The sequence below is a fragment of the Lolium rigidum genome, chromosome 1 (genome assembly GCF_022539505.1).
Source record: "Lolium rigidum isolate FL_2022 chromosome 1, APGP_CSIRO_Lrig_0.1, whole genome shotgun sequence".
NCBI classification, from domain to species: domain Eukaryota; kingdom Viridiplantae; phylum Streptophyta; class Magnoliopsida; order Poales; family Poaceae; genus Lolium; species Lolium rigidum.
In genome coordinates, this window is record NC_061508.1 from 217434075 (window position 1) to 217460351 (window position 26277).

Sequence of the window (26277 nt, forward strand, 5' to 3'; positions counted from 1 at the left end):
CATGCTGCCTGCTAGCTCTCATGCTTAGTACTGGCTTTAGATCTTACGATACTCCAGGGGTCCGACTACTCGAGCTAGCAGGCGATAAGAGATGTCGTTCCTCAACTGGATGGCTTAGGAAGAACCCAAGACGGTGGGCACTTGGTGTCCTGCGACGCCATCACCAAATGGGTTACATGCAGAGTTTTATCATAAATTTGAAAAGTTATCAAGGTTGACTTGATGCCATGTTTTCAAATTTGCATACTGGGGAGTTGCCTCTGTTAAATGTGAGTTTCAAAATATTCACTAAGATAGGTACTGATTGTGTGACTGAAATTGCTCATAAAGTGGTTACACCAATGCAATCTATTTTTATTCCAGGAAGACATATCCTAGAGGGGTCATCCTCTCCATGAAACTATCCATGAAGAAATTGGATAGGGTTCTGCTTAAGATTGATTTTGAAAAGGCGTATCATAAAATGCAGTGATCATCTTTTAAGCAAGATTTGAGCATAATAATCTGCATCTATATGGTTTGAATGCGTGGCGATGTTTGCACATGGGGTAGTGTTGGTATTAGGGTAAATGAAGATATTGGGAATTATTTTTAGACAGTGAAATGGCTGCAACAAGGTGATTCTCTTTCTCCTATGTTTTTTAAGCATTGTCGCAAATATGTTGGCAGTTCTCATTGCAAGGGACAAGGAAGATGTGAGGTGGGTTCCTTACCATTTAATTACCTAGGAATTCCAATTCACTGCAAGAAACTCTTAAGTAAAGAATGTAAACGATTGGAAAACCTTTTCGAAAGAGAGTTAGGTTACTGGTTATGCAAGATACTTCCTAGTGGGGATCGCCTAGTCCTTATTAATTATGTTCCGATGAGTCTGCTAATGTTTTTGTTGTCTTTCTTTGAAATACCCAAAGGGGTAAGGATTATACTACTGCACGTTTTCCTTGCAAAGTGACTAAATGAAATCCAAATAATGTTTAAAAAAATAGAACATTATTTGTTGTCCAAAAGATGATGGTGGGTTCGGTATCTCAGGCTGTAGACATAAAAAGTAATTTCTTACTTAGAAAATGGCTCTTTAAGTTACTAATCAACGATGACATGTTGCAGAAGCTTCTATATAATCAATATCTTATGAGCAAATCTCTATCTGAGTTTCAAGCCAAAAAAACTGATTTTCATTTTTGAAAGGGGATCATGTGTAGTAAAGACGATTTCTTCCAACGAGGTTCTTTTGTCCTAGGTCACAGACAGAACACTCTCTTCTAGGAAGAATCTTGGCTTGGTGCACATATTTACCTAGCCAATATCACTCACTTTATAATCTTGTGCAACAAAAAACACAAGTGTCGCAGAGATTCTGACTTAAACCCCTCCGAATATTACTTTCAGATTGTGTAGCAAGATGATAAATGGATCTCATGGCTGAATTTAGTGGAATGTTTGATGGGGTTACACTTATTGGAGGAGACAGATAAGATTTCGTGGCACAACAACTTCAGGGATATTGTCGGTGATTTCCTTGTATACTGACTTTATGAACCTTGTATACTGACTTTATGAACAGACACAACCGATTTCTTAGAAAATATGTGTGAAAGTTGAAGGAACCACTGAAATTAGGATTTTTAATGTGGTTCCTTAATAAGAAGATGTTGCTTATCAAAGATAATCTTGCAAATTGAAAATGAACAAGATGTAGAAAAGTGTGGGTGCTATAATTCAGAAGAGTACGTTGAGCATTTATTTATTAGGTGCCCCTTTTGTGAAATTTATTTGGAGGGCAATCCATTTTACGTTTAACATACCTCCTCCGAGCAATATCAAGATGTCTTAAGCTTGGCATGCATACTCTCCTCTGAGGTTTGCTCGAACCTATGATTTTGTAGGTTTGATACCATGTAAAATTGCATGTTCTAACCAGTTCAAGCAAAAGACTAATCCGTTGGTAAAGACTAGGCAATTATATTCAAAAAACTTAACAAAGATGGAGGTGCTCTTATTTGTTGATTACCAACACAGTTACATATTTGATCAGTATCTGGTCGTTTGTCCTTCCAGTGGACCAGCTAGGGCATATGAATTCTAGATGCACTCAGTTGATTACGGTCATATGATTATTATGGTAATTGAGATTGTAAACTTTGAAATCAATATCTGCAATAAAAAGATTATGTGCACCATTTCGATGCAAAGGTCGAGGTCTTTCAATTTTCAAAGAAAAAAAGAACTCAACCTTACGATCTGCATCGAATGTTCAACCTTCTATCTTTATGGACGTGGACTGAAGCACACCTTAGGATACAATGAGATATTATAATTTCAATAATTTTCCTATTTTTCGTAACCTCTAAATTCCACAATAAATGACAAAAACTAATTAACAAGCCAAATGAGCAAACGAGTTAGTCTCGGGCTTTCAAGGAGCTGAGTAGAGCTGAACTCTTTGCTTCCTACGACCTATTAAAATAAATATATTTTCTAGCTTATTTCTACTATCTTGGATTTTTTTGTTGAGTTGACTGTGTATTAATTCTATTTGCTAACAGAGCTAAAATGCCTCAAATTTACTCTGCTCACTCAATATTGAAAAAAAAGAGAGTCGGCAGCCTACATCGAATCCATGTCTAAATGCATCTTCACCAGCATGACCCATTTTGAACACCAGAAGTGTCTATTTTGATCCATTTATAGATCCAGGTCCGTCCCCAACTATTCCCTTTGTGCTTTGTCCAAAATGGGTCCGGAGTGCGCAAGCGGGCCACCCATTTGTCTGTTTTATTTATCACCATCACCACTACTAATAAAAGACTCAGAGAGTCCCATCCAAACAATCTGCACCGTCCATACAGTAAGATCCAACGTTTCACGTCATCCCAATGATGGATTATCTGCCATCCCGTTCCCTTCCAAATCCCACGATCTGCGGTTACAATGAAAAATCACGCACGATACCATGACCGCAGCACAGAGCCTTCCTCCAATCCTCCGCCGTCTCCATCCTCTCCGCAAACGTTCTCTACTCACCGTCATCACGGTCAGAAGGACCACTGCCGCTGCCTTCTAATCATCGCCCCCGCCCCGCTCCAGGTCCGCTCAAAACGCAAATCCCATAAATGGAGATGCAATCGCCACACCAGAGCCCCTGCGGCCCCGCCGCCCACTCCCGCCGCGCCTCCAGCTTCACGCACCGCCGCCAGGGACGCGGATACAACTCTCCACGGCCGCCATACATCGGCTTGCACGCTGCGGCTGCCTCAACCAGATGCGGGAGCGCCGCCTCCCGATCCAACCGTAGTGATCAGCACAAACCTGCGGCCGCTGACATCGGGACGCGTCCAGCAGGGGTTGCATCGGCGGCCACGCCCCGCCGGCGATGGCAGCGAGGGTGCAGCCTTCCGCTATCTCATCGACCTTAACATCAGCGAAACGAGCGGGATCCCTTGAGGTTCATGTGTTTCTCTTCTTTGCTTGTCTTGTCAGATTGAGTTACTCCGTCTTTCTTCACTTTGTGTGTGGTTCCAGCTTACTTTCTCAAGGAGAAAATTTTGGAGGCTAGAGTTGGTTCTGTCACGTGTGTGCTGGTCCCTAGAGTTCTTCAAAATTTATCCTGCAGGCTTTCCCTTGATTGAAGTGGTAGTTTAGATCCAATCTTTGAAGTTGTACAACCATACAGGATGTTGTACCCATTATTGCCAAGATGTAAATCTACTGGTTGTCCAAACAGTTAATTTCTTCAATATAAGGGAATGAAATGAATGCATTTGTTCCATTCCCAAAAGTAAACTAAAACAGAGCTTTCTTTATAAACGATGATACATGTAAAAAAGTTCAATGCCTTATTTACATGTTATCCCTACTATGGTATGTCTCTTTTTTGTAGCAAATGAGGAGCACAAATTGTGTTGGATTTTTTTAAAAAGAAATATATGTTGGTAACTTCTGATGAATGATCGTTATTTTTTCTAATTACTATCTGCTCGCCTATTTCCTAACTTGTGTTGTTATGTTATAGTATACTTCTCTATCATCTTCATAAGATATCACATTGGTATTTTCAGTAAGGAAATGCTAGCTCATCTAAATTCACGCCTCATGTTAATTGGCTTGCTAGAAGCAGTGGGTGTTGCTTCAGGCAAAGCTGTTGTAGCAGTGGGTGTTTAGTGCTTTAAGTATGGTTTCTTCAGAATCTGAATTGTAACTAAATGAGTTTAATATTTTCTTATCTGTATGTCCTCACAACTATGTTCCATGGACACTGACTGCAGGTACACATTTTGAGGGCTTCATGCATGATGAAGAAAATTAGTAGATTATGATCTCAGGTCAGAGAGGAACGGTGGATCATGGGCTCATGGCAGAAGCAGCTCAAGCTCATACTCTTATCTTCAGTGGATGGTGCATCTGTTTGTTGCCTCTTCCTATTTTTCAGATTTCATAAAATTCCTCAAAAAAATTAGGTTAATGTCATCCTTAGCAAGAGGTTCTCATTCCTTAAAATGCCTTTTCTCACCCTATCATTTGGTTGTCGTTGTTGATTGTAGTATGATATTACCTTTTTTGATGACTTAGAAAGAGGCCTGACATGAAGTCTGAACTAGGTTCAAGCATATTTGTTAAGTTCACATTCCTTTCATGTTCTTCAAGAAACTCGGTTGATTCTTTTTCTATTCAAGATGGATGCATTAAGTTATTTATTGGCATTACTTACATGGTTGTTTATTGCATACTTTCCGCTGAAATTTTCCTTCCAGCATACTTTTAGTGATGTTTTTCGCCTTCCCGAGCATCAACGAGCACCGCCGCTGCTACAACGTGCTTCCCGCGTGCTATATGTGGACTCTTATGTTGCTGGCGTTCCTTTCTTGCTACACTGCTTCCAAATTATGTTCACGAAGATGGTTCAGAGGTGAATAATCCTCAATACTTAGGTGCTTTGTTTTCCTGTGTTCATGTCATTCAGGTAATCTGTTTGAGTACTTTTTTCATCGTCCCTACTATTACCATGTACTTGCAGTTCCATTCAGCATGTACCCTTGGCACGGGGTCTCCTTGCTCCTTGTTACTATGTTCTTGTTATTTCTAATTCCTTTTGTTATTCACTTGTATGCTTTTCTTTTCTTCTGACTGCCGGTGTGTCTTTCGTCATGTGTTCTGAGGAGAAAGGGTGTACAACTGTGTCACCTCATGGACTCCAGAGATTCTTGTACATTCACCTGACTAGCAGTTTGACTATGCCCGGTTTTAGGGAGTGAGCTGCCAGTGTGACCTTATAAAGGAAGGTTCCAGGGAGTTAGCTGCCAATGTGAACTCATAAAAGAAAGAGTTAATTTTATTTTTGGCAGGAAATAATTGTTTGATCCTTCCGGTCGATCTTGGGCAATCCTGGATCTACAAGCCGACGGTGTGGATTCCCTATATATCGATGGTAGAAACCCTTCAACTGTATAGCCCTGAATGCGTTAGAGAGGTTCCCTCTGTGTGAGAGAGAGAGAGGTTGCTAATCTTGGATCAGGATGATTAGTCAGAAGTTGGGACCGATCATCTTCTTGGCGGAAAGGTAAGGTCATTAAAATCCATAACTGAACTTTAGTCAAGGCCAAAATCTATAGATGAAATTTGTACTAGGTCAAGCTTATATACTACAGTTCTTCTAGAATGACTTAATAAATAGTAGAATATACTATATAGAAAAAACATACCAGTTATGAAATAGTTTTTCATGGTGCTATGTTGTCACAACTGCACATAAAAAATAAAACATATTTAGAAGATCCCCAACTGTGCTTGAATATCCAAAATCAATGTGATCGGCTATTGACACTACTTTTAACCTGTGGATTCTTGATCACAGATCCTTTGATAGTGTAGAGTTTAATATTTTTCAACCTTTTTCTTCTGAAATTTCCGCAATTCATTATCTTTTGATAGTATCGCAATAACCTAATGTTAACTCTGAACACTCACTGTTTTTTGAGTTTTGAGACTTCTACAAGAACCTCTCTGGACTTTGCATGATCCCGAGCTCTCCAAATTCAGCAACGAGGAGCTGGTCTGAGTGATATGTGTCACGCTCATCTGCACCCAGGGATCGCCTCACGGATGACCGTACAAGTTGAGCGTGATCTCAGTGCTCAAGGTCACGGGAGACGCTAACATGGCCACGAATGAGGACATGAAGCACATCTACATGACGGAGAGGCAGGTGAAATGTTGGGATTATGGGAATAAGTCGCCAAGTCAGCCCGTTGACACATTAGTCTTCCAATGTACATGCTGGGATGACGGAGTGAAGGCATGAACTGATAAGTTATCTAGCTTATCGGCGTCAGGCAAAAGGCGAAGAACACTGTGTGTTGTTGTCTACATACTATTTTTCTTTCCTTCTTGTTTTGGAGCTAAGCTTGCATTGTACTTACGGCTGGTATATGTGATACTCTTGAGGGGTTTGTTACTATCACGAGGCAACATATTTGTTGTCAAGCCGCTTCAAGTGGTGCCAATCTTTTCTCGATGCTGTACCAACAACTTGTGCGTCGGGATGAATTTGTTTAGTAAAACTAAAGATCTGTCATGTGTTAATATTAGTCTCCAAAATTTGTTACATGAGACATTTCTAGCATCAATCATAGAGAAAAAAAAACTAAAACATACATCTACATGGTTCGTTCAGTACATTGTACAAAGGGTGATCCATGAGACGTTCATTTAGTTTTGATGCATTCAGGTAACTCTGTGGTTCCTAACAAGCTCGCTGACCAAGCATCGTCCATATAGTGCCTCGACAACTCGATGAAAAGTCATGGTGTGAATAACTTGCCGGAATATATAATATACGAGGACACAGCTAAGCCGAAATGTACACCAATCCATAGGCAAGCTGATTACTCACTACAATATTACTACCAACTTTAACATGTAAATCTGTCATGTCTCCTTTTTTACTGAACACATGAGCTATGTTCTTTAGGATATACAATTTAAATTTTAGTATTTGTAGCATGGTTTGCTGCATACATATTAGTTGATACGTGCGTGCACGTGCAAGCTTACTATAGTCAATGAAAAATATAACCCACCTACATGCATGTGATAGACGTTAAATATCATAAACCATTGCAGCTCAAATTAGCACTAAATCATACACCAAATTTGGATGCATACTAGTACTAGATCAAGAAGAGAGATTCTCTGAACTTTTGAATCCGATGCATGCTAGTACTAGGAAGAGAGAATGATTGCAGATGCACCGAGCGCGCATCCATCAAGTAGTATCTTGTTTGGATCTTCTTCGATGACACGGACATGTTCTAGGGCCTCAGGGCACGTACAAAGGAAGCAACCTCAAGCGGTCGCTCCAGTACAGCCACATCAGTACAAACCCTTGAGGCCATCGCTCAGAATCACCACTGCCCAACGCAGCAGTAGCTTGGTGACGCGAGCATACAGTACACAGCTGTCTACGCCTGTCCAATCTGGTTCAAGCTTTTTCCTTCACCCTCCCGCTTTTCCTATCAATCTCATTCTTTTCTCCTCCCTTTTTCTTGAGGATCATGCCTCCTCTGCAAGAAGCGACTGCCTCAACCGAACCATCTTTCACTACTAGGGAAAGGCTTATAGCCGCACTCCTTACCGCCGGCAAATACGAGCTGAAGATGCCGGCGGTAATACCTTCCAGGGGGGGCTAACAGTACCGCCGGCGAATAGGTAGGACGGCGCCGGGGGTAGCTCCTTTACCGCCGGCGAAAATAAAATCGAGGCGCCGGGGGTGCAATGGGCCCCGGGGTCCCAATTGGGCCTAGCCTTACCGCCGGCGTCTTCGGGCCGAAGCGCCAGGGATAGTGGGCTCTACCGCCGGCGAACGCGCGCAGTAGATGCCGGCGGTATAGCCAAGCCAGGGTGGGCCACCAGGCCTTAAGTTACCGCCGGCGTTTTCGGCCAGCAGATGCCGGCGGTAACGTGCCCTACCGCTGGCATTTTATGTTATAGGCGCCGGCGGTAACCTGGGCATGTCCATTTAGGACGACCAGCCACCTACCACCACCCACACACACTCATATGTGATGGCAAATCAACCCAAGCACTAGTTAGCTCATTCCCCCACCCATTTTAGCTATTTCAACCAATAAAATATGATGTATTTGAGCAAATCATGCACTACCTAGCCCCTCTAGCATGATTTGCATAATCTAGATCTAGATCTATCTCCTCCCACCACCTTTTCCACTAGATCTAGCTAGATCTCTCCATTTCTTAGATCTCTAGATCTCTCAAGCATTAAAGTCGACGTGTGGCGTCTCTCGGGTGCTTTTGGACATCGCGTCAACTAGTAGGTACATAAACTAAATGAGTGGAATGTTCATGTGTTGGCGAAAATTCGCGGTTATATCACTAGTACTAGTGGTGGCAAAAGGCGTGGTTCCATATATGTAAATGCATTGTTTTGCATTTGTTTACGCGTGCAGGAACATTGAGTTGCCAATGTTTTGCCGGAATGTTGATTAACTTCCGTTCCGGCGAATTTTGGAACTCCAGCATGACAATATTTAGCAAAGGTCATGCCGAATTTTTTCCGTGAAAACCGAGACGGCGGTGTAATCAATTATCTTGTCTTGTAGGCGGCGATGGTCATCGCGATGAGGGAAAGCGTCGTGGATAGATACGTGGAACGCGCGACGGCCGACATGTATCGAAAAAAGCGAAAGGATATAATGTGTCCTTGTCGAAGATGCAAGCTAGGATCGTTGTTTGACCCCTTCTCAGGCATAGTGAATCAACACCTGCTCAGGTATAGTTTCATGGAGGGGCATACTCAGTGGATGAGTGATGATGGAGATGATGATATCGATGGTGATGGAGGTGATGATGGTGGAGATGATGATAACGAAGGTGATGGAGAGGATGCCCCACACGACAATGGAGAGGAGGTTGAAGAGGATGGCGCACACGTTGATGGTGATCAAGAAGGCCGGGAAGAACATGCGGCCGACGAGGAAAATACCCCGCTAACCGCGGCCGTGCAGGACCGTCATGTTCAAGAACTTCTTCTCAGCAACACATCGACCGACCCCAAAATCGCTGGTAGACGGAAGGCTAAGCTGGTTCAACTCGAGGTAGACTCGAGAACTCCGTTGTACGATCCAGCTCGTGGGACGGAGGAGAGCCGTCTGAGATACGCTCTCGATATTATGGAGATGAAGGCAAAGCACAAATGGACGGACACAAGCGTGGACGAACTCTTCGGATACTTGAAGATCCACTTTCCTAAAGATAACACGTGTGCCGGTAGCCTACAGGAGGCCAAGAAAATCGTGTGCCCTCTCGATTTACCGCACCAGAAATACCACACATGCATCAGTGACTGCGTAATATATCGGAACGAGCATGCCAATCTCGATACATGCCCACAGTGTGGCGAATCTCGATACAAGAGAGGGACAAAAAAATCTCCTCGAAAAGTTGTGTGGTACTTCCCGCTCACGCCCCGTCTGCAGCGGTACTTCGTGGACCCCAAGGAAGCAAAGCTCATGCGCCGGCACGCGGAAAGAAAGGAGGCGGTGATGCGTGATGTAGAACGGGTTGAAAACCCAGTGCTAACACACCCTTCGGATGCAAGCCGGTGGAAAACATTAGACGATGAGTATTACGAAGAATTCGGGAAAGAACCAAGGAACATCGGGTTGGGTGCGAGCACCGACGGACTCAATCCGTTTGGGAACCAAAGCAGCAAGCACAGCACCTGGCCCGTGTTTGTATGGATGTACAACCTCCCTCCATGGCTATGCCTGAAGAAGAAGTACATACACATGAGTATGCTAATCCAAGGGCCGACGCAGCCAGGGAGCGATATCAACCTGTATCTGGAGCTATTGAAGGAGGAGCTAGTCACTCTGTGGGAGGAAGGGACAGAAACTTGGGACGCCTACGGACAAGAAACTTTCCGTATGAAAGCCGCACTGTTGACGACGGTGCCGGACTATCTTGGATACGGATATATCGCGTGCCAGGTGTGCCACGGACACAAGGCATGTGTGAGGTGCATGGAAAAGACGCCATTTTTACAGCTGGGTAAGGATCCCGGGTCTTCAAAAACCGTCTACATGAGGCATCGAATGTGGCTTCCCAAGAATGACCCGTGGAGGAAGCGTGGAGACCTGTTCAATGGGAAGGATGAGGTCGAGGGCCCTCCACCTAGGCGAAGCGGCGAAGAGATAGATACTCTGTTGAAAAACTGGAAAGACTGCCCTCCGGCGGGTAAGATAAAGATCCAGAAGCGGAAGAAAGGAGACAAGAGAAAGAAAAAGAAAAAGGAACCCGGGCCGCTCTTGGGGGTATGGAAAAGGAGGTCCGTGTTTTGGGACTTGCCGTACTCGGAAGATCCTCGGTACGCCTCATAGCCTTGATGTCATGCATATCACGAAGAACGTGTGCGAGAGCTTGCTTGGCACTCGTGCTCAACATGCCGGAGAGGACCAAAGACGGGTCGAAAGCAAGACACGACCTGATGGCCCTTGATATCGAAAAGAGCTTCATTTCGCCCGGGTTGACCAGGAAACCGAGGAGGAGGAGACGGATGGTCGCAAACGCAAAAGGGTGGCCAAGCAGCGCGAAACTCCTCGCCCCTCCTGCTTCACTCTAAATCCCGATGAGCTCGAACAATTCTTCAAGTGCCTACTAGAAGTCAAATTTCCCCTAGGCTACGCGGGGCTGATACGCGGATGGCTGGACCCGACGAAAAAAATCTTCAGCGGGATGAAGTCTCATGACTGTCATGTCATGATGACGCGGATACTTCCGGTTGCTATCCGAGGGATAATGGAACCGCACGTTCGTGCGACGCTGACCGACTCGTGTAACGTCTTCGACGTCATCACTCGAAAGTCGATAACCGTCAAGAAACTCGGGAGGCTGCAGGAAGAGATCGTCACCATCCTATGCGAGATGGAGATGTACTTCCCGCCCGCATTCTTTGACATCATGGTCCATCTGCTGGTGCATATAGTGGACGATATCGAGGATCTCGGGCCCGCATTCCTTCACAACATGATGGCGTTAGAAAGAATGAACGGCTTCATCAAAGGATACGTTCGTAACAGGGCACATCCGGATGGAAGCATCGTCCGGGGCTTTCTCACCGAGGAGTGCATCTCTTTCTGCAAGAATTATTTAAACGAGGACGACCCACGTCCGGTTGGATTGCCCGCCAACAAGCACCTCGGCAGATTCGAGGGAGTAGGCCACAACGCTGGCAGGAGGGAACTCGACGCGGATCAAGATGATAGGAGAACAGACTTTAACAGGGCCCACTTAGTAGCACTACAGCACATGAACGAGGTAGAGCCTTGGGTGGATCAGCACATAAACATGATCAAGAGCAGGGCTGACAAGCCGATGACGGAACAAGAGGTATTTAGAGCGCACAACTCCTCTTTCGCGAGCTGGTTCAAAGACCAGATTGATGCCAATCCCCCACCAATGGCAAGCGTCGTAGACAAAATGATATTGGCCTTGTCTTGTGGGCCCGCCCCCAACCTCATGACTTATCGAAATACGACATCAATGGTTACACATTCTCTACGAGAGGAGAGAGACAAAAGAAGCGACTATCGGAACTCGGGTGTGACGATGGAATCGTACACGGGTGAAGAGAAGAAAAGGTACTACGGAAGGATCGAGGAAATTCGGGAGCTCGACTACGTCGGGGAGAAGCTACCGATGTTTCGTGTCGGATGGGCTACGGACGTCACAAAAGAAGATGCGTATGTCACCACCATGCGACTCGCCCCCAAATCCAAGACCAAGAACCCCACCGCGCAAAATGAGCCTTGGGTATTGGCTAAGCACGTCGAGCAATGCTTCTTCATAACCGACCCGTCAAGGCCCAGCCGTGTTGTCGTAAGGAGAGGAAAAAGGGCCCTCGTCGGAATGGATGGAGTTGCCGACGAGCAAGACTTCGACGGCCTCGTCGGAGACCCAATGATGGAAGAACCCGATGAAGACGATAGAACCTACACACTAAGAAGAAGAAGGACGACGCTACCTAGGTCAAGTGTTCCTCCGTACACAAGGAGTCGCGACGATACCGGTGGGATCACAAGGACCAAGCGGAAGGGACTTTGAAGTCATTTGTGTATTTATAATAATTATCTCTCGAACAACCATTTTTTCTTCTCAAGTGTATCCTAAATTTATGTCTTGGTTTTTTATCGGATCTCGCCGAAAGGACTTTGAAGTCATTCAAGAATTAAAATCATAAATTGATGTCTCGCAATTTATCCTTCATTGATTTTTTATCATATGTCGCCAAAAGCACTTTACAATTTAAGAATTAAGTGTTAGCTAAAAAAGGGAAGGAGAATTGATGTCTCGCAATTTATTGATTTTTTATCATATGTCGCCAAAAGCACTTTACAATTTAAGAATTAAGTGTTAGCTAAAAAGGGAAGAAAAAAAGTTTGGCCTTTTTGCATCCACAGGGATTCGAACCCTGGCTGCTTCAGCATAAGATCAAGAGTGGCACCACTGTGTTAAGGACTCGGTTTTGATTAATTGACATGCTTATACAACTAAAGGCGTCTCGCCGGCCAGCTGGGAACCAAAAAAATACCCCCGGCGAATTAGGCCCTTTCCGCCGGTGGAAACTGACTGTGGCCCACATGTCAGTGAGTGTGAAGTTACCGCCGGCGTTTACGCCAAAACGCCGGGGGTAGTAGTTCCATGACTTAGCCGTGTGCGCGTCGCTCCCCTTCCACGGCCAAATCGACGAAAAAATCCCCCACGCCGCCATCGCTCCCCAGCCACCGTCGTCGATCCACCACCGTCGCCGGGCCCGAGATCTGCTGCCGCCACTCGCAGGTCGACGCCCTCCAAGCACTCGCTTCTCCTGGAGCCACGCCGACCGCGCCACGGGCAAGCGCGCCACCACCGTCCTCGCCGAGCTCGCGAAGAACGGTAATCCCCCCAAACCCTCGCCAACCGGGCCGTGCTCACCCGTTCCCACGCCGTTTACTGAGGTGGATCTGCTCGCTGCTTCTGTTGCAGAGGAGGTTGTGAACGTACGTGGAGGGCGGCGCCGTGCCGGTGCTCGTGTGCCACCTGAAGGTGCCCCCTACGGAGGCGGCGGCGGGCGAGGAGCACCAGCCCCGCCCGTTCGAGCACGAGGTCGAGAAGGGCGCTGCCTTCGCTCTCGGGCTTCTGGCCGTAAAGGTTCGTTCGATTTATCTCCACTCTGCACTGTAGTTGATTAGATTTTGCTCTGCATCCGTCTATTTGGTTGGAATCGAACTTTGTTGCTATGAACTAGCATCCTTTGTGAATTACCTAGAATGTTTGGTCGCTGAAATTACCGAATTCTCTGTGAGATTGTGCTGCAGTAAAGCGGTCTCTGGTTGCCCATTATATTTATTGATCATTCCTGCTGCCAACAAAAAGAAAAACACCTTGGCACAGGGAACTGAAGGCTGCCTGCACGCATTTGTGCTAATCCATGTATACTATTGTAATCTGTAACCAGTGGTTTGTAAACATGATTCCTATAATGACTGAAAATAAGCAGTGATTTACTGGTTGGTGTAAAATGAGACATTGAGATGATGTATCTCACTTTTTTTTTAAATGATGATGCATCATGCTTGTTGATTTCCTGTCTTGCGAGTTTTCTCGATTCTTATTTACATGTCAAGATTTCGTTAGGCCTTGTGTGCTAACCTAGTATGTGGAACCCTGTTTTCTTTAACTGAATGCAATCACTTCTTTTTTATACCGGATACAATCGTAAACTAGAGCCTCCCCAGAACAGAAGAAGAGCAAATGCATGATTACATGAGAATGATTCATGATTCATGATTACATTGCGAGTGGATAGACGTTGCTCTCAGCTGATAGCATGCTACAGCGTACTATCCCTGGTTTCTTTACATGTTCTGACTTTGAAACCTCACTGGTTTCTTTCATGATTTAACTTTGAAATATCCCTGGTTTCTTTTATCCTTGGAGAAAACCAATCTCCAAAACAGCAACATTTTTTTGGTTTTTCCACCTAAGATGTATGTAGTCCGGGTAGAACTGCTTTCCTAAGCTTGATGCAAAATTTCAAATTTTGAGGTTGTTTTTTTCCTCAAGGGGTGGAGCATAGATTTAGTCTGTCAATAATGTGCAGTGAGCTCCTGCTCTTGCATCATGCATAGCAGTGGCCTTGGGCCGTCTGATTGTGGCTGTGAACTGGATATTGGCTTGTCAATAATGTGCAGTGAACTGCATTGTGCTATGCAGTCTTGCAATTGCATCATGCATGACTAGGCAGTGTGCCTGTATGTCATGATACTCAGATTCTGCATTATCTTTCCAAGTTGACAATGTATTTGTGCAATAAAAGAGCATATCTGCTGATACCTGTTCTGCAAAATGATGTCATTTTTCATTGGGAATTTTATATGTACCTGTGCAGGTGGGATGAAATGAGTACTGTATGCTTGATCATGGCATGCAGCTTGTTGCCCAGATGTATTGAAAATTCTGTATCTCTGCATGTAGTTTGTTGCCTAGATATGTGTCTGCAGGTACATTGAGTGCCAATGTTTCGCCGGAATGTCGATTAACTTCCGTTCCGGCGAATTTCTGGCACTCCGGCATGACCATTTTTAGCAAAGGTCATGCCGAATTTTCGCTGTAGGCAGAGAGATTGCAATTAAATGAAAAGCATAAGCTTAACAGAGCTAGGGGTAGTAACTAGTAGTGGATTTCCACCCTGTTAATAAACCATGCTACTGTGCTACTTTATATGAATTTCTGAATTTGTCAAGTGATAGTTACAGTATATGAATTTCTGAGTATATTTTTAAAATGAACACTTACAGTAGCTTTTGCACTTACAATAGCTTGTGCACTTACAGAAGGTATAGCTAGCGATGTCGTCTTCTGCAGACCCCAACGAAGACGTTGACGGGTCTTCTCAGCGGAAGTTGGATGAGCACTACAGGCTCATGGTCTCGGATCAGCTGGAGGAACTTCCAGGCAGCGATGACGAGTCCTCGGAGGAGGAGGATGCTGAGATGGACAACGATGGTGAGGATGAGAGGGGGCTGCCGACGAGACCACCGACAGGTGGCGTTGCCGGGGGTAGCTCGGATACTACTACCGAGGCCAAGAGGAAACGGAAGCGGCGGCGCCCAAACAGGGTCGGCACCACTCGCGACATAATCACCGCGGTGGACGCCAAGACCGGGATTCCTACCGAGCCCAAGCACGTGGCGAAGGGGTACGGCCTCCAACTGGGAGCAATCCTTCGGGACGTCGTCGACGTCAACGAGACGAAACTCCGAACCAAGAAGAAGCAGCATCTGCAGGCCCAACTCCTTGCGCGGCTGCACGCACGGTATGAGTTCCCTGTGGAATACAGGAACGAGGATACCAAGGATAACATCGTGAACAGACGAGCCCTCTCTAAGTTCTCCAAGAACCTCAGCGGTTATAAAACCATGCTGAGGGGGATGCTTGGTGACAATGAGACTTGGGAAGAGATCCAGCGCCACTTCCCGCGGATGACGCTGGAGCAGTATAATAAATTCTTGGAAAACGAGGAGCTCGAGTACACCAAAAGACAATCGACCTGGGGAAGGAGCTGGCGGATAAGAACATCGGTCACCACAATCTCGGTTGCCGTGGCTTCGAAGGCAAGCAGCCGGTATGGGACAAGGAGGACCAGGCCTACATAAATGCTGGCCTCGAGCCCCCTTTTGCCAAGTACAAAGACCCACTCTTCGGGGCATATCTCAGGTCCCGATACCATCGAGAATTGGCTGGGAAACGTGTCACGAAACCTGATGTGGTGGTGGGAGTTGAGTTGGTCGCCGACGCGAAGGTGATGGCACTAGAGAAAGCGAGTGGTAAGCAATTTACCAGCTTATTAATTTGATACTGCTCACCAAGTCCATTACATTCTAAAATTGTTCATGTTACTTCGGCAGTTGGCGGAACAAGCAGCCGCCGAATCAGCTGGCTCCTCGTCCCAGACGTCGGCTGGCAAAGTCCCGTGGGACACGCCTTTTATCAGGGGTCTGAACACCGTGAAGGCGCGGCCGCTTTTGGACAAGCCCCACCGTGTCCCCGGCGCCGGAGGAGGTCGCAAGCTTGCCGACTATGGCTTGGACGTGCCCTCAAGCACTAGGGAGTCGCGGCGGGCGCAGAAGGACCGGGAGCACGAGGCTCTTCCGAAAAAGGTGGCCGACCCGGAAACAACCATGGAGCAACGCGTCGGTGCCGAGGTTCAGCAACGAGTCGGTGCCGAGGTTCGAGCAACGCGTCAGTGCCGAGGTTGCTACCAGGGTCGATGACGCGCTGGCCAACAGGGTCAATGAAATCATCCCTGATCTTGTGCTGTCGATGAAGAATTACTTCGATGCCGGCGGTAAGGGACCGATGCCGGTTATCAGCCTAGGCGCCAGGCAACTCGGACAACCGGCCTCCAACTAGACACGCTCAATGCACACCCAACTTGGTGACTCCACCCGCCGGCAATGTCGGCGCTAGAGAGGATTCGCCGGACCTGGGGGGCCCCAGTACTAGCCCCTCAGTCACCTGCACGCCTGGCCTCGGTCCTTCAACGCGAGCCGAGCTCGACGCCCTCACGGTAATTAATTTAGTATCTCAAGCTCTACAAATTAGTTACTTTGTCGTCGCCCTCTCTCGACATACACATGTTTTCACAGGCGAACGCGACTCCTTGCACCTTGCTACCGAATGTGGACAACAAGTTGAAGGCTGTAGCGAGCGGCGGTGTCATCCCTGCCAACACAGCGGATTTTCCACTGCGTCAGGATGGATGATAGCTTGAGCCGGGTTCGCGTGAACCGGTCGTTACCGGGATGCCAAGACCTCCATCCTCCTTATCAACCCCCGGAAACGGAAACCCCGCTCACTCTCGGGGACCTCAAGAATCACATCCTTCTATGGCCGAAAGCCCTAATTCGGCTGAACACCGCCTCAGGTTCGGAGGCAAGCTATGGCATGGTCACTCCTCAGGATGCAACGGATGCCCCGGGCCAAGCCAAGGTCCCAGCTCCAACGACTGCTTTGACGGCAGGCAAAGGCAGGGCCAGTGCTCCACCGGCTTATGATCAATTTGAGCCCGATAGTCAGCCCGATAGTCCGCACGAGAGTCAGCACGACAAGGCGTTGGACATCGATCAAGCTCCCATTGATACGTTCATCGCCGAGCTCGACGCCGACGCGGTTTCTCCTTACAAGCCACCCGCCGGTCATATCCTAAAGAAGAAGTTGTTCCTTTCACAAGAAACGCCCGAGCAGGAGGACACTACCGCCTTCACCGCTCCGCCCCGAGTTGGGCTTACCCCGAGGACACTCCTTGGTGCGACCACGGAAGGTATGAAACAAAACGCCGCTCCGGCCAGTTGCAGTAAGAAGAAGGGCAGGAAGCGGAAGAAGTCGGGAGATGTTGCGGCAAGCAAGATAGTGGTTAATGACAAGTTGCCGACCCCGTGGAGGAAGTTGCATCACTTAGGCGAGCCGATGCTGCCGGCACACTATGTCAACAAGTTGACGCCGGATATGAGGAGCGTGCATGATGCTATTCTAACAAAGGAGAAGCTACTTCTTAAAGATAGAAATCCCTCGTACCCGATTTTGATCGCCAAGGTGCCCACCGGCTTTGGCTTTGTCAACACATACCCCGCGGACTTGATATTCATTCGGTACGAAGACATCTTCGGGCTCTTGCACATGCAACAGCTAGACCGAAGCTTGGTCCGCCTCATATCGCTCAGCATGGCGCACGATATCGCCATGGAGAACACAACGCACATCGCTATCATGGACCCCTACTACATGACTCCAACCTGTCGCCCGGACCGAACAAGCGTTTCTCGCCAACTATATCAAGAATTTCTTGGTGTTAAACAAGGATAAGAGTTGCTTTGTCATACCATATTTCCGCGAGTAAGTATTTGGTTACTAAAGTACCCTATATTACATTCTTTCATGAATTTCCTTAATAGCTGAGTATGATGGTTTATTTCCATTTTGCGCAGTTTCAAGTATTGCACCCTCCTCCTCTTTTACCCGTATCATTCCGATGTCACTTATCTCGACTCCGGGCTTGATAAGGAGAAAGACTTCACCGACCTTAAGTCTACACTTGATAAAGCCCTCGGCGGCTTCATAGCTGAGGTTGGCGTCAACAAACTCAGGCATGAGAAGAAAGTTAAGGGTTGCCATGTGTGCAACCACATAACCAAGTTCCCCTGCCTAAAGCAATCGGCGGATGACAATGGGATGGAGGCATGGTTTGCCATCCTACAGATGAGGGCGGTTGTAAGGTCTCAGAACGATCTCTTGTTGCCATCTGCTCTGCGGGGGAAGTTCGTGAACATGGTGGACACCACCGATGAAAACGTGAGAGGCGACTTCCGTGCCATCCAGCGGACCATTTGCACAATACTCTGGAGGGATGTCATCATGAATGGTGGCTTGTTCAACTATGCCTCCGCACTTTCTAATTCCGAGATAGAAGGCCGATTAGAAGATGGATGTGACGAGAGAACATTCAACACGCTCGAGGGCATCCGTCCCTTCCCGCCGAAGTAGACTTGAGTCAAAAACTTTTGTGTCCTGCAAATGTTAGTCATAAATTACATAAGTATTTTTTATGTTTGTTCTTTTGCACACCTATATGTTATATCTCTCTCTATGGATGTACTAACAACTTACATTTCTTTGTTGTGTGTTTGCATAGATGACGTACTATGTCGTCTACCACGGCAGGGTTCCTGGAGTCTACGAGGACCGGGAAGACTGTAGGAGGCAGGTCCACCGTTTCAGCGGCAACAGCTACAAGGGGTACACCACTTTGGAGGAGGCGGAAACTCGATACGCCAACTTTCGAGCGGGACAGAGGAGGGAGATGTGGAGGACCCCTTTCATCGTGATGATGCTTGCCGCCACCGTCTCTCTAGTTTATTATGTCATTGTTGTTTAGCTAGGTCATCGACACTGGATTTATATGTATTGTGCTACTTCGAGTCGTGATGTTATGGTCAACTATCTACTATCTAAACTTGTCTTATTAATGCATGCATGTTGTGAACATTTGGGACTTTCTATATAACTGTGTATTCTGTGTATTCTGGTATACTGTGTATTCTGTGTATTCTGGTATACTATGTATTCTGTGTGTATTCTGGTGTATATTTCGAGTTTTATTTTTTTAATCCTGTAAACAATACCACCGGCGCCCCCAAACCTGTACCCCTGGCGAAATTGTAATCGCCAGCGCTACAGCGTATTACCCCCGGCGAATTCGCAAACCGCCAGTGCTAAGTCGCTACCGCCGGCGATTCGGGTAAAGCGCCGGGGATAACAGCAGTTACCACCGGCGATTTGGAAAACGCCGGCGATACTACATTACCACCGGCGAGGTGGTCGCCGGCGAATGCGTAAACGCCGGCGGTAATGCATTTTGGGACGCCGGCGGTAAGGCATTTCCTAGTAGTGTTTTGGCCTACACGGTGGCATCCGATCCTAGTTAGACCTATGAGGAAGTAAGTTGGGGCATACCATTGGACATGCCCTCAAGCGACCTGTGCCTGCCGCTGAGCGCCTTGGCCGCGTGCGCCTGCACGCAAGCGAGCAGCTGCAGGAGCATGGCGGGGCACCTTTCCTATTGAAGAAAAAGAGAGCAGCAAGCGAGCAACATCGGGGAGGCCTATACTGTCGCTGCGGCACCGGCCAGGTCGAAGGCAACGGTATCGAGATTAGACACGGGATAGAGGAAATAGAAGAAAGGCAAGCACTAGTATACAACCGGCTGTAAGAGCATCTATAGCAGAGCTCGTTTACCAAAAAATAACCGCCAGTTTACGGGTTCGGGCTGAAAAATGTCACCGATCAATGACCGTAAAAGGACGAAAACCGAAAAACTTTTTCGGGCCGAGACAGAAAACCCAAAACGGCATGTATTTGTAGGGGTCGTTCGAGCGAACCGAACGCTCGATCCCTATCTAGGGCGCGCTGAAATTTCAGCTAACGCAACCGCTCACTCTCTCCCTCCCCGCGCCGCCACCACAATCCGCCGCCGCCACACTGCCCGATTCGCCCGAGCCCCGCATCCCGGAGCTAGCGCAGGTCGCCCCGCATCCCGCCCGTTGTTCCTCACCCAACTCCGGGTGCCGCCCTTGGCGCCGCTGCTGCCTCTCCGTCCGAATCGAGGATGAGCTCGGGCGACGAGTTCGTCGATGTCGATCTATCGGATTCATCGAGCTCGGACGATTCCGACCTCGATGAGCTGCTCCAGGACGACGAGATGGATTCCACCATGCTCATCCTCTCCGTTAAGGAGATGGAGGACCGCGCAAAGCTGCTGAATCGGAGGCGCGGGTCCGTGTTGGACCGAAACCACATCCAGCGGAATCGCCTCCTCGGCCACGAGCAGCTGATGGAGGACTACTTCGCCGAGGTACCTACCTATCCTCTCCATCTGTTCCGTAGGAGGTATCGCATGCGGTGTAGCTTGTTCGTCCGAATCGTCAAGGCTTATGAAGCCAATTCGAATTACTTCAAGCAACATAGGAATGTCGCCGAGGTGATGGGTTTCAGCGCATTCCAAAAGATGTCTGCTGCCATAAGGATCATTGCGTATGGCATCACTGCGGATTACACCGACGAGTATCTTCGAATTGGCGAAGATACTACATCGGAGTCGGTCCGCAGGTTTGCTCGCCTGATTATCAAGTTGTTTGGGCCAACCTATCTCCGAGCTCCCAATGAGGATGACACCAAACGTTTGATGAAGATAAATGAGAAAAGAGGTTGGCCGGGCATGCTTGGTAGTCTTGATTGTATGCATTGGAGATGGAATAATTGTCCAAAGTCTATGATCTAAAGATGCATCACTGGCAGCAGCGACATGGCCATCGCCTTTGATCTTACCATTCCATTCATTTGTTTGTCACATGTATCATTGTTGAGACATTTGTTCATTTGTCCAATTTTTCAAGAGTTGTTGTAATTTGGTTGAGATATTTTTTATTTGTTCAATTTTCCCAACACTGTTGTAATAATTTAGTTCAGACTATTGTTTATGTGTTGTAATAATTTGGATGATTATTTGATTAATTATGATCGATTGTTGTATGTGTTGCATATGAATTCTATGAAAAACTCTACCTTTACGGGCTCTGTTCTGCGCCAACTATTTTACAACCCGTAAACACGAGTTCGGTGCACTGAACTCCGAGTTTTCGGTTCGCGTTTTTACGGGCTCTGCTAGAGATGCTAAAAAACCGAAAACATCAGCTGCATGCGCTGCCGTTCGATCTAGTTAAATGGTGAATCTCGTGCATCTACAATAAACGGTTCATATGTATCACTTTTTTTTCTTAAAATGGAACATTTATACTCAACATTTTCTCGGTAAGCGGTACAAAAATACCCCGGTAGTGGTACAATTTGTTTTCCCGAATGTAACTCTTTTTTTTTTGAAAAACACAGTACAAACGCAGACGCTCACATACACTCGAATGTAACCTTTTTCTTTGTGTATTCTCAGCAGTATGTCGAACATTTTTTCCTAAATTCTCCAACATTATAGAAATATGTATGTAACACTGGTGCAATCTCTCTATGTTATACGTACCAAAATTATTGTACCACTTTGCTCATACTAACACGCCAAAAATGATGTGCACATCTAACAAATCGAAACATCATGTGTAACATTGACAAAAAGTCTCTAAAACTTGATCTTCCCAACAACCATGAAGTCATTGTTGGAGATATGCCCAAGAGGCAATAATAAATGTGTTTATTGTTATATACCTTAGTGTACATGATAAATGTTTACATCCCATGTAATTGTATTAACCGGAAACATTAATACTTGTGTGTTTTGTAAACATAAATGAGTCCTAGTAAGGCTTGTTAAACTAGCTTGTTGATTAATAGATGATCATGGTTTCCCGATCATGAACATTGAATGTTATTAATAATAAGATCATATCATTAGGTGAATGATGTGATGGACATACACCCATAGTAAGCGTAGCATATGATCAAGTCATTAAGTTCGTTGTGCTTCAATCTTTAAGATACATAGTAACCTAGTCCTTCGACCATGAGATCATGTTAATCACCTACACTGGATGAATGCTTTGATACACCAAACACTACTTCGTAAATGGGTAGTTATAAAGGTGACATTAAGTGTTCGGAAAGTATAGGGTTGAAGCACGTGGATCAATAGTGGGATTTGTCCATCCTAAATGATGGATAAATATACTCTGGACCCTCTCGGTGGAATATCATCCAACTAGCTTGCAAGCATGTGACTGGCTCACAAGGGATGTCATATCACGGTACGAGTAAAGAGTACTTATCGATAACGATGTTGAACTGGGTATGGAGATACCGACTATCAAACTTCGGATAAGTAAAATATCGTGAGACAAAGGGAATCGGTATCGTATGTAGATGATTCTTTTGATCACGAAGTTATCGTTGAATATGTGGGAGCTATTATGGATCTCCAGGTCCCGTTATTAGTTATTGATCAGAGAAGAGTCTCAATCATGTCCGCATAGTTGTCGAACCGTAGGGTGACACACTTAAGGTTTGATGTCGTTTTAAGTAGATATGAAATATGGAATGGAGTTCGAATATTGTTTGGAGTCTCGGATGGGATCCAAGACATCACGAGGAGTTCTGGAATGGTCCGGAGAATAAGATTCATATATAGGAAGTCACTTTCTAAGTTTGGAAATGATCCGGTGCATTTATGGAAAGCACTAGAATGTTCTACAAGCTTCCGGAATAAATCACTTTGAAAGGTGGAGTCCCAGATGGACTCCACCAACCCTAGCCAGCCAACCAAGAGGGAAGGTGGAGTCCATGGTGGACTCCACCACCTTGGCCGGCCAAGGGACAATGAAGGGGAGCAATCTCTCTCCACCTAGGTTTCCCTATTATGGCAGTTTTTGGAGTTGGACTTCAGATTGGTTTTGGGGCAACCCTAGGGGGTTCCACCTATATAAAGAGAGGGAGAGAGGAGGGGGAAAAACACCACTTGGCCGCACCACCAAGGGGCTCCCAGGCCGGCGCCCCAAGCCCCCCCTCTCCCAAACCCTAGCTACTCCCTCCTCCTTCTCCCGGTGAAGCGCTGCCGGAGATCTCCACCACCACTGTCACCACGCCGTCGTGTTGGCGCGATTCCGAGGAGGATCTACTACATCCGCTGCCCGCTGGAACGGGGAGAAGGACGTCGTCATCAATAGTGTACGTGTGACCGAGTGCGGAGGTGCTGCCCGATTGTGGCACCATCAAGATTTTCTACGCGTTTTTGCAAGCGGCAAGTGATCGACTACATCCACCACAAGATTTATCTCGTTAACGCTTAGCGATCTTCGAGGGTATGTTGATCTTCAACTCGTTGCTACCATCTACTAGATTAGATCTTGGCTTGTTATTCGTTTTCGCGGTAGGAATTTTTTTTGTTTTCCATGATATGAATCCCTACAGTCATCGCCATGGCCGACTGGAGCATGTAGTTCACCAATTCTCCACGATGGAGGTTCGTCGCTGCCACAACAAGTGTCGATCAGCTTGCGGTGGCGGGAGCGCACGGCTGCACATCGAGTATGAGGGGAAGATCCTCCCGGCGGCGGCGCTTGGAGAAGGGGAGCGCTACCTCCCAGCGGCGACGCGGGGATAAGGAGGGGTGTGGTGGGCGACACGCCGGGAGGGATGGGGATGGGGGCAGGGGTGACACGCATGGAGGGCAGGAGTCGGGGAGCGACGGGCTGGGAGGAATGGGGCTGGACGGCGCGGAGGAGGAATGGTGCGGGGCGACGCGCCGGGGGGGGGGACGGGGCTTTGGCGCGCTAGGAAAAAAAGGTGGGGTGGGGATCGATCTGGGAGGAAATAAAAAGATGGAGGTGAGCGACGGGACAAGCCGACTGTAGCTACAGCCGAATATCTAGAAGACTTTTCCTAAAAGAAAAAATAGATACACTGAGTTTTGTATGGCTGTGCCATATAGGGCCACACGGTGGACACGGTCGCGTGGACCTGTCGTTCGACCCAATCCTCGGTCAATTTTGGTTCACAAATAGGTCACATACGGATAGTTTGTTCGTTTAGTTTGGACCGCTAGGCTGGGTCTTTTTTTACGTCTGGTTATCTATTTAAACATACCTTCCGGTTTATATTACTTAACATTTATATAGATGCATCTAGACATATTTTAATTATAGATACATCTATTTTAGTGGCAAGCAATATGGATGGGAGGGAGAAAATAGATCGAAGGCATCCGTTTGCGTCGGACCGCTGGAGATACCGTAACTACTAAAGGAAAGAAAAATATATTATGCATCTACATCTTACCAGCGTCTAAGGACTAAAGAAAGAAAAAAACTTTTGCATCCTACATCGAACCCTAAGGACTAGAAGAAAGAAAGAGCCTAAACGTGAAGAAAGTGTTGAAGTAAATATATTGACTAATCTGTTTTAATCGGTTTGGAGTTTTGAAATAGTTAGCTAGTGCCATCAATCAATTCTATAATACCAATACATATCTTGCAGTGACAACATAATATGTATGTAGAATTAAGACAATACATGCTCCATTTCGAGAAAAAAATACCTTACAGTGACAACATAATATGTATTGTGATTGTGTCCCTCGGTGTACTACACGTTAATTTGATGCTAAACAGTCTCCACCAAGAAAGTTCAACAGGGTTGTATACCAAATTTAGTTCACCTGCGTTGGAGTGCATGGCCTGAAACCAAGAAAGAAGGCTCCCCATGCCGTAGGTTGGTGAAGGCGGTGGCTGCGCAGGTTGTTGTCCGTCACCGGCGGATGTGGGCGGCGACAAGTCTCCGTGGAGGCTGCCATTGCTGGAGAAGAGTTGAGAGCTTGACCGCCCACTCCTCTCTGATAAAACTACGGTTGCAAGTGATGGCCTGTGGAGGGAGATGGCCCAGGTGAACTGTTGGCTTCATATAAGATGAGAGCGGACAGTGTGCACACACAAGACACAACGTCGCATACTTTCTAGCCAAAGGGCATCTCCAGTGGCGCGACGCATTTCGGATCCCCAAATTATCTGCTAGCGTCCGTTTGCGTTGCCTGGCGGACGCCAAAATGACCGTCAGGGGCGAAATGTCCGTTTGCGTCTGGGCTACTTCCAGCGGTCCGACGCTTTTGGACATGCAAGTGTATTTTTTGGTGCTACTTCTTTTCATTTTTGTTGAATGAGCAAGTTTAAAGGCGAAAAAATAGTACTCAATAATGTCATGTTGCTCCAATCGAATAGATTATAGCCTAAACAATTAACCGGATACTTCAATCGAATAGATTCAAACATATTTAACATACAAAGAAGAACAAATTTAAAAACATATAAAATAAAACTAATTTTTGGCCTTCTTGTTAGAAGGCCCTGCCTCGTCGTCGAAACTCCTGCGCCTCTTGCTTGTCACCTCGTCGTCGGAACTGGAGGACGACGCGCCCGTCGAGCAGTTGAAACTGGAAGAAATGACGTCTTCATCGTCGTCAACGGTAAACGGACGACGACGCGCCGCCCGCGCCAGCGCCCTGGAGTTCTTCCTTGCCGCCGCCTTGTCGTCCGCCGCCTCCTGCGCCTCCAACCGGGCGAACTTGGTGTCGGAGTCCTCCTCCTCCTCCTGGCCCTCCTCCTCGTCCTCGGCGTCGCTGGCAGCGCCGCCTCCGTCCTCCTCCTGGCCTTCGCTGCCATTGCCGCCTCCGTCCTCCTCCTCCTCACTCGGCGTGGAGGCAGGGTCGCTGGGCGTGGAGCCCGGATCGCTTGGCGTCGCAGGGGATTCCCACCAATGCAGAAATCCGGGCGACTTGCCCTCGCTCTCCGAGTCGGACGGCAGCGTGTAGTCGCTCATGGCGTGCCGGTGTTGGAGAAGAAGAAGAAGAAGAAGAAGAGGAAGAAGAAGGAGGCGGTTGAACTTGAAACTTGAATTACCGTAGACGCGGGGGTTATAATGTGCGGGGATTCACGGCGGCGCGTATAACGAAGAGGCCGCCGGTTGCTCTTCCGCGGCGGTTCGGCGCTCTATTGCGGCGGTTGATCGCCGCGGTTGCCACACCGGCGCGCGTTGTGAATTCGAGGCCGATCGAACCTAGGTCGCTGCCATGAGGGCCTGTGGGGACGCGAGCGGACGCTTGGCGCGACCGCGGAGCGTCCGCGGAGATGCAAACCTGGCGCATATTTGGGCCAGGTTTGCGTCTCCGCGGACGGC

At 47.2% G+C, this 26277-nt stretch overlaps 1 protein-coding gene across 1 annotated transcript in view; it reads right to left on the reverse strand.

The window, feature by feature from the left end:
* The window catches only part of LOC124690096 ((E)-beta-caryophyllene synthase-like), a 28908-nt gene extending 3950 nt beyond the window's left edge, over positions 1-24958 (reverse strand). Inside the window, exon 1 of the mRNA XM_047223535.1 lies at positions 24767-24958. Coding sequence (XP_047079491.1) covers positions 24767-24901 — 135 coding nt within the window. The 5' untranslated portion in view covers positions 24902-24958. The remainder of the gene's footprint in view (positions 1-24766) is intronic.
* Positions 24959-26277: the final 1319 nt, after the last annotated feature.